Below are 10,013 nucleotides of genomic sequence, written 5' to 3' on the forward strand. Positions count from 1 at the left end.
AATGGAATGTACTACTCTACTCATATACCAAAGAGCAGGTCAATCTCTTTAAAAACAAATTATCTCTAAAGCCTTTGTTTTCAAATAGGCTATTTGTATAACTCGGGCCATTTCCCTAGAAGTTGTCAGTATTATGATGCCCCTGAAAGTAAATTTTTTGTGTCTGCTGAATATTCTCATCAACATGATCGTCTCAAAAAATTAATTAAGTGGTAGGAACATCTGAGGGTACAAGGGCCAGCGATTGGCGTTGAGCTTGCGATCGAATGAGTTCTCCCCTAACTTTTTACACTGATCTGTTCCATGTGATAAATATAAAACACAAGGAAGAGACGTCACTTTTTATTAAATCAACACTGTTGTACTATTATGTTGGTTGGAACTGAAGGAGGAAAACGGAGAGGAAAAAAAAATCATTTTCACTTACTACCTGCCAAAACAACTTAACCAAAAGAAAATTTACGCATGTCCGATGACTTAATCGACCGTCAATTTTTTGCCTAAACAGGTCTCGCTTACAAACTAAAGATAGAAAAAAATTGTTCTTTCCAGGATTGTGAAGCTAATAATTTCTCATTTCAGTACCACCGACACTCGAATTTTCCTTGATTTACTCACGTAGAGACAAATTTCTCTGTCCCGTCGTCAATCTAGTTCTTCTTTTCTTTACGATAAGGAAATCATTAAAGACCTACAGAGTGTCTTAATTGGTTCCTCTTCCTAATTAAAAAGAAAAAGAACAATGGAATTTGCATATTTATATGTGATCCCGGTTTTTATGTCTTTTATAAAATGAGATGGCCAAAATAAGATATCTTCCTAGAAAATGTGGCTTTTAAGTTGAGAGATTTTACAATTTTGAAGTTCAAGGCCCAACAAGCCATCCACAACAGATAAGTAAAACAGGTCTTTTCATATATAGTTAATAAAAATCCACGAAGCTGGTAAAATTCAACTCAATAGAAGGTAGACAAGCAGAATAAAAAGCTGAAAATGAATCGAAAACAAAAAAATTAATTATATATTAACTACATATAAAGCAATTACTTTAAACTTTTGTTAAATAACTTTTGCTTGTCTGAGGCCTCGCCATCAAACAATACGCCGTTTTAGAACTTTCTATATTTTGAATGTTACTCCCCAAACACGAAGATTATGGGGTTAATATGCATTTAATAACACATAACGGAGTATTAACGCCCAAAAACAAAAGTACCTTAAACCCCTTAACAAATTATGAATTTCTATGGAATTCTTCTCCTCTCTCAGGATGCATTTTAGGTCTCACCTAATTTTTTTTTTTTTTTTTAGTTTATGAATGTGTAAATGTGTTGAGCACGAAATTGTATAGTGAAAACGCACTGTGGTAACAATGAAAAAAAACTTTGAACAATTATAGCGAAAACGAAACTTGGAAGAAACTTTTTGGAAACACAGAGTTTGGATAGAGTTGTGCGTCTGTTCGAGTCTACGTACCTTTGCTCCTTTTTTTGCGCAGCACACAAACAGAGGGATGTACACAGCGGGATGGCAGCTCTAGGCCTAAGCCCCTCCCCGTTAAGTCCTAAATTTTCTTGAATTTATGGACACGTCTTATTTAAATTGTTAAATTTTTTATCATACCCCCCCCCCCCAAAGAAAATCTTACTTACACACCTGCAAAGACTTAATGGCATTTCTACAGAGAATAGAAAGTATATTCGAAAAGCATAAAAAAATAACATCTTTATTGCCTAAAATATCGCAATATGATATTAAAATTAGAAAACAATGATAATTTTTGGATACTATTATCTGAAACAAGCAACCCAAAGGCTATATGGACTTTTTTCTTCAATTTATCAGATCCCCCAAGTATACATAAATATTCAGACGATCAGTAATAATTCTAAGAAGTTAGGCTGACCGATACTGTGCATGAAAATAGTTTCGTGATCACAGGTGCGGGGGCTAAAGCTTTAGCAGAGCTAATCATGCTACTACTATAAACAACTCACAGGCCGCCTAGGCCAACACAGCTACACACGCTACTCCTCCATTCCAGTCTATTTAAAGCCTCCCTCTTTCCACCCTCCCATGAAGTTTCCAGGCGCTAAAATAAATAAAAGTTCAAATAGGGATAAAATCCTTTTAATCGACAGTAAAAAAAATTTCACAAAACACTAGATATTTCGGTCACATATGCAGTGACCGTCATCAGTAGTAAAACTGAGTAGTTTCATCAGTAGTTCTACTACTGATGTCCGAAATATCTAGTATTTTAGTCAAATTTGCCGCTGTCGATTAAAAGAATTTTATCCCTATCTGAACTTTCATTTATCGTCATGGAAATGCAGTGTGGTCTTCGAAATTATCTCCCTTTAAATCTTTCCTTACAACATCCTTCCACCCCATTCGGAGACAACCTGCTTTTCCTAAAACCACCCTTTTCTTCTCTTCAAACTTTATCCATTGCTTCTCTAAGTCTAAAAAATATCATCCTACCAAAAAATTTGCTTTTTACATATGCCTGTATAATTATCACACTCACTTTTGTCACCTTTCTTAAGGAGGGGTTTAATTAATTTCCCTAAAATCGCTAGATGCTTTCCCTTTTTCAAAATCATATTCATAATCTTCAGTAACTTATCTCTAAGTTCATAACTACCATATCTTTGATTTGGACAAGTCCAGATTGACTATACCCGCTTAATTTATTAACATGTCTGTACATATTTTCCTATTATGCCGTCTGGCTGCATCTTGCCGGTATTCGGCAATTTTATTGATGGCCTCCCCTTCACACCTCCTAAATTCACATTTTAAAACTTTCTATACTGTCTTTAGTTTCTCCTTATTTTCGTATGATCTATCATTCAAGTAATTTTTTCACAGGCCTCTCCTCCTTTCTATTAAACATAAAATATTTTCACTAATATTCCTAGCTGTGTTTCTAACTTTCTTCCCTAAAACACCATCACCGACTTTACACACTATTTTCCTAAAATTATTCCATCCATCTTCTACATTGTCAAATTTTAAACTCTTGACTTTCGTATTCAACTGCTCTTGAAACTTTTATCTCAAATTCTCATCCTGGAATCTACCAACATCATAACTCCCCGGAATGTAGTTACCCTTCCTAAATTTCAGCTTTAAATTAACCCTAGACACTACTAGACACTTACCTTTAACATCAATAGCTCGACACCGACAGACCCTAGTATCTTGTATCGATCCTGCCAATCTTTGACTTTAATCAATAAGGTTAGCTTTCTTATCATCAAGTGAATACCATGTATACTTATGTGTCATTTTATGACCGAATGCTGTATTGGTTATAACTAGATTGTTATACCTACAAAATTGCAGCAGTTTGTAACAATCACCCCAGGAGAAAAACGACAAGAAATTGCATTTACCCGTAGACAATTTTTCCGAAAACGTGTTTTTCCATGTAGGAACTTGAGCCTCTAGAGTAATGTCCTTTGAAATGCTGAATTTGATAGCATAATTTTCATCAAGATTGCCATCCTTTTCTGTGGGATATTTTTCAACCTTTTCAAAGTCATGAAACTGCTCTTATGCTAATAATTTTTGGTACGCAACTTTAAGCTTGATGAATCTTAAACGTCTGGAATTACCTTGCAAAACATCTTCTTTTGATGTGTAAATTGCTATTCAGATTTTGCTTTTTTGTATTTCAGTTACTATTGGCGCTAGTAATTCTTTACTTACAGTTCATTACCCAAAAACGAAATAAGCACTGTGGGGCTTAAATCGAGCCTGTAGCATTAAAAGCCATTGAAATATAACCATAAAAAAAACAGTAAGGATACAACCAAAAATCAAGCCAAAACGGAAGCTCGTATTTAGTTTTGCGCTGATTCACTTGATTCAATCTAGCAGTAATACGCCCATACTGATAAAATGGAAAGGAACGGAGCCTCGGCTTTTTACTAGCTCAGTTTTATGGAGTCTCAAAGGTCAATCTGATAAGAAGTACCCATCTAACAAATGGAAAGTTTACTGCATGTTATCTATATCAAGTTCTATTTGAAAAGACCTTTGAGTAACTTGGTGCCTGAGGAGCGAGATAAATGAAACTTGGATAATTTCACTGATCCATATTTCACTTGTCTCGCTTATTTTACTGCGATGACCTATGAACAGACGCGCGGTGTTTTAGGTCAGAATTGATATGATAAGATACCGGTATACCAAATATATCGAAGAGATAGTTGAAAAATCAATCCCCATTCTTTTAGTCTAAATAAAAATTTCATAAAACACCAATGCAAGTATTGGATAATTATTTCGCAAACAAGAAACATATTTGAAGCATTTATGCCTTCAAGAAACAGTTTACCTTCAAATCTACGAGTCCTTGGCTACAATACGATTAAAGAAGATTAGTTGCTGTGTTTTTCACTTGCGTGTGATTTTTTCTTTGTAAATTGGTTTATTAACAATGGTAGGTTAAAAATAAGATAATGTAAGCAGCGTTAAATTGGTACTTTAGGAAAATATTTGCATCACCAAGAGGAAAAAGATACGTAGTCATAATATTATGGGGTTTTTACTAAAATGGCCTAAATACAGCTTTCATTTCAAGAATGAACTGACAGTCACTGATAAATACTGAGTCTCCAAAGTGACAGAACGACAATCATATACGCTCACATAAGATATCTGTTTCAAGCAGTGGAACATTTATGACATTCCTGAGCAACTTATCAGGGATGACTATGCAAAGATTATGCAAAGCAGTACTTTTGGTACTGTGTGTTAACCGTAATATTTTTACGATAGTACAGACCAGCAACGAGAGGACCACTTGGTACACTGGGACATTGAAAGATTTCTCAATTAGACTTCAGCGTGAAATAGTGAAAAATCCACTAAGTTTACATCTATGGATGCTGATATCGTGTTAACATCAGCCATGTCAGATAAGAATTGATAAGAAGAAGTTTAGAAAGCACATTTTTGAACTTCGTAATTTTTTATATCTCACCACAGTCAACTTAGAATTTTCAACGCCCTCGTCGGTTCCGTGATGCTTTATGGAGCTGAGACTTGGCAAGCATCAGCCACAACCCCAATGGCTATCGATAGATTCCAGTCGAAGAGTCTGAGAAGGATAGATGGTCTACGGTGGGTAGACCACGTGAGTAACCAGAAGCTGCTGTATCTCACCAAGCAGTCCCGTTTTTCTACCCAAGCAGCCGAGCGTACTTTACGGTCGTTTGGAGATCTACTTCGAATGCCCCCGCACATACCTGCAAAGATGATCTTCGACTTTGACCCTGTCAAAGCCAGTTGGAAGCGACCTCGCGGCAGACCCAAGAAGCGATGGCCCGACAGCGTATCCGAGTTCCTAGCGATGGCAAATATCAGACCAAGTGAAGCGCAAACCCTTGCAATGGACCGAAGTGGATGGAGGAGGCAGACGTCATCCTCTACACCAAGTAGCACCCAGCAGGAGACCTAAGTCAAGTAAGTCAAATCACCACAGTCAACTCCCTTGCAATAAAGTTACAAACAGGCTGGTGTTATGAATCCCATATATTGGCCAAAGAAGTTGTCATTCGCCACATCTACCTACCATGTATAGATTACCCCGAGGGCTTATCCAGCCTTCACTGGCAGAAGAATATTTTCATCTCTTGTAAACTTTTTCGCATGCTGACCAAAGGTCTGCGTTGCGCAGGTACCGATCTCCAGATTCAATGCCTTCGGCCGGGAGTACAATGCGTGGTTGGGGGCAAATCATCCGACGGTTCCCATGTTTTTCTCCCAGCTTTCTCCAGGTACCCATTTATAACTGGGTGGACTCTTGTTGAGCTTATAGTCACACTATTGACCCATGTCCCAAACCAAATAACCCGCGACACCAGCATTCGAACCTCTGACCTCAGGATTTCAAGTCCGGAGCACTAACCACTCGGCTAGCGCTCATATCTTGTTGTAATTTATGAATTAGTGCCAAATCTTTTGAGTTAATTTACCAAATTTGCATCAAAGAAGGAGCCATTGACATTGACATTTGCAGCCATTAACTATGTACATGAAATCTAGCCTATATTTTCAACATAAAAAGGGACTATTGGATATAACAGATCCTACAATGTCTACTCCAGATACTTAAACAGGAATTTATTAAGGAGGGACGTTTTTCTTTTGGAGAGGACGGGCAAGGGTCAGATAGTATGCAGGATTTTGTTTCAGGAAAGCACTGATATTTTGGGAGAGGGAGGGGGGGTCCAAACTTCTATAGAAGTGTAAAAAATAGAGAATGTATTGAAACACAAGAACTTGCAGATCAAATCGTTGACTACTACTACTACTAACAACTCACCGCAGCACCAAGCCACCTGAGGCCAACACAGCTACGCACGCTCCTCCTCCACCCAATCAATTCAAAGCCTCCCTTTTTACACCCGCCCACGAAGTTCCCATTTCCTTTAAATCTTTCTTTATGACGTCCTCCCACCCCAGACGGGGACGACCTGCTTTCCATTTAGCCCTAGATGGTTGGCCGAAAAAAAACGATCTCCGACAATCTGTCATCCTTCACCCGCACATCGTGCCCTAGCCACCTCAACCTTTCTTTCATTATAGCCCTGGAGAGCGGTATTGAACCACATTTTTCGTATAGCCTATTGTTTGAAATACGGTCAGTCATCTGGGTACCCAAAATAATCCTTAAGAAATTTCTCTGGAAAATATCTAGCAAATCTTCATCGGCTTTTTGGAGCACACATGCCTCAGAGCCATATTTGACCACTGTCATCACTATAGCTTCCAATATTCTAATCTTGATTTGCAGACTTATCTTCCTATTCTTCCAGACTTTTTTTTTACTGTGAAAAAACACTCTGAGCCTTGGCTATTCTATTTTTAACATCTTCACTGCTCCCACCATCTTTACTAATAATACTACCAAGGTAAGTGAAGCTGCCCACCTGATCAATCTTTTCATTACCCAACGTAACCTTTTCATCTTCACTTATTCCTAGCCTTAGTGACTTAGTCTTCCTAACATTAATTTTCAAACCAATTCTAGCACCCTGAACTCGCAAAACCTCTAAAACTTCATTCACTTTGCTAACACTTTCATCTAGGATGCTTAAATCATCAGCATAATCCAAGTCCAGGAGACTTTTTCCTCCCCATTTGATTTCGTGGTCTCCCATTGCCTTTCCTGCTCTCCTTAATACAAAGTTCATCAAAATAATCCATATAAAGGGGGATAGAACACAACCCTGCTTAACTCCTGATTTAATACAAAACCAGCTGCTAACCTCATTTCCTACCTTGACCGCAGCAGTGTTATTCTCATACATAGCACTAATCACTTTAATGTATTTGTCTGGTACACCATATAAGGATAAAACCTTTACTAAAGCTCTTCTATCAAAAGAATCAAACGCTTGCTCATAATCTATAAGACTGAGGACCAAAGGTGTTTGAAAACTCAGGCACTTCTCAACTATTAGCCTAAGAGTGAAAATTTGGTCGACACATCCTCTACCTTTTCTAAAACTGCACTGCTCTTCTCTTAAAACTTTGTCTACGGCATCTCTCAGTCTAAAAAGTATCATATTACTAAGTAATTTGTTACCTACAGAGACCAGACTAATGCCTCGGTAATTACCACACTCACTTTTATTACCTTTCTTATAAAGTGACTTAATTAGGGTTTTCCTAAAATCGTTAGATTCTTCCCGCTTTTTAAAAATCCTATTTATAATCTTTAGTAACTTATTTCTAACCTCAGAGCCACCATATTTAAGAAACTCATTTACCACCCAATCAGCCCCTGGACCCTTATTATTCTTTAATCCTTTTAGTACTGTTGCTAATTTCTCCTCACAAAACAAATCTTCCTTCACATCCAAGGTATCCCAAACTTTTTCATTTTCCTCTATATTTTTTCCTGCTACTCTATCTCGGTTAAGCAAGTTCTCAAAATGTTCGGCCCATCTCGCTTTAGTTTTTTCCTTATCGCTAATTGCCACCCCATTCCTATCTTTAACTGGGACAAGTCTGGATTGACTACTCCCTCTTAAATTGTTAACGTGCAATTAAAATATTTTACTCTTGTACAGTCTAGCTGCATCTTCCAGATCCTCAGCAATTTTATCCATGGCCTCCGCTTCAAACCTCCATCGTTAATATTTTAATGATTTCTTCACTTTCTTTACATTTCTTTTGTTTTCATACGATCTATCACTCAGATAATTCTTGTACAAGTCCTTTTTCCTTTCTATTAAACATAAAGCTTTTTCACTAATATTATTAGCTGCAGTTCTAGCTTTCTTCCCAATGCACCTTCAGCTACTTCACAAATTATTTTCCTAAAATTATTCCAACCATCTTCCACATTATCAAATTTTAAACTCTCAAGTTTAGTATTCAACTGTTCCTGGAAAGTTTCTCTCAAATTCTCATCCTGGAGTCTACCAACATCATAACTTCCCGGAAGGTAGTTACCCTTCCGATATTTCAGCTTTAAATTAACCCTTGACACTACTAGATGGTGATCTTTACTTTTAACATCAATAACAGCACTCCTATATACCCTAGTATCTTTTATTGATCCTACCAGTCTTCGGTTTACTATCATATAATCAATAAGGTTTGCTTTCTTACTATCACATGGATATCATGTTAACTTATGGGCCATTTTATGACCAAACACCGCATTGGTTATAACTAGATTGTTATACCTACAAAATTGCAAAAGTCTGTAGCCATTACTGTTTTCTTTTCCTACACCAAATTTACCCAGACTGGGATACCATCTATCCCTATTTCTACCAACCTGGGCGTTAAAATATCCCAGTAATAACATCATATTTTTACCTGGGACCTTGTCTATTTGCTCCTGTAACTGTAAGTAAAATTCATCTGAGTCACTATCATCTCCGTCAGTCGGTTCTAAAGGGTCGTATACTACTATAACTGATACCCTGAACTTTCTAGTCATAAAATGAGCAATTAGTATTCTATTATTAATACCTTCCCAGCCTAAACAAGACTTAGCAGCTTCCTTATTCATCATGGGCCCTACTCCCTGTCTATATACCCCATCCTTCCTGCCTGAGTAAACAAATTCTATATCACCTAATTTAATGCTTCCTACCCCTGGAATATGAGTTTCTTAAACTCCTAATAAATCCAGTTCGAATCGTCTGAATTCGTCAGTCAAAATGTCGATACGATAGTCATTGTTTAATGTCGTAACATTCCAAGTTCCAATTATCATGTTTTTTAAATCATTGAAATTATTTTCACCTCAGTGAAAGCAATGATCCCGGATACAAGTGCAGGACGGTGCTCACATATCTTCTCAAGTCTACACCGAAGTGCTTAAGCCAGCTTGGAACTGGAAAGCAAGAAGTCCCTAGGACCCTCATAAATGGAGGCTTTCTGAAATCCAGGACCAATCTTGGTCACAACATGGTTTTCAGCACTTGGCAATGCTCCTCTGTCAACAAGAGTTGAAATCCTGCACAGACAGTCTCAAGTCCATTACTGCCGACTCAGTATTTATTCATGCCTACAAGTATTATGCTAGTGCGGTGATGCGCACCGTAGTAGATAAATTATCTAGGAAGAGATTTTTCAGTCCGAAGACGTCTGTCAAAACATACCAATCCCAGAAGAATTGTCCATTAGTCAGAATCCCGTACGAATTCTGTGTCGTTTTCTAGGCTATAATTTCCTCGAGGGGCGCCACTCCTCAAGTGGGAATAGAGTTGACCGCAAGGTCCCGAGTCTTGCAGGTACCCAAAAAAGGTCGAGGCAGCCCTTTGCAGAGGCCGGTGTCCATAGAGCTGAATCTTACGCCCTGCCACAGTTGTCCTCCTATAGAGAATCCTCCCGTGATCGTGTTCTGCATCACCAAGCAATTTAACCCATTACTGGGAGAAGGTTTGCAACTCATGGAACTTGTGGACAAACCAGTGGTCCCTTTTAAGTGAACATTTGAGGGGCCTTCTTCCTCCTCCGCCTGTATTTATGAC

At 37.9% G+C, this 10,013-nt stretch overlaps 1 protein-coding gene across 1 annotated transcript; it reads left to right on the top strand.

Annotated features, from left to right (window-relative positions):
* Positions 1 to 5,038: 5,038 nt before the first annotated feature.
* On the top strand, positions 5,039 to 5,473 carry LOC148940674 (uncharacterized). The gene has a single exon (XM_089105036.1). It carries the CDS (start codon positions 5,039 to 5,041, stop codon positions 5,471 to 5,473), a length of 435 nt encoding a protein of 144 aa, XP_088961162.1.
* The last annotated feature ends 4,540 nt before the right edge of the window (positions 5,474 to 10,013 follow it).

Source organism: Artemia sp. Qi Xiang Cuo, chromosome 19 (assembly GCF_049724085.1).
Source record: "Artemia sp. Qi Xiang Cuo chromosome 19, ASM4972408v1, whole genome shotgun sequence".
Classification (NCBI taxonomy): domain Eukaryota; kingdom Metazoa; phylum Arthropoda; class Branchiopoda; order Anostraca; family Artemiidae; genus Artemia; species Artemia sp. Qi Xiang Cuo.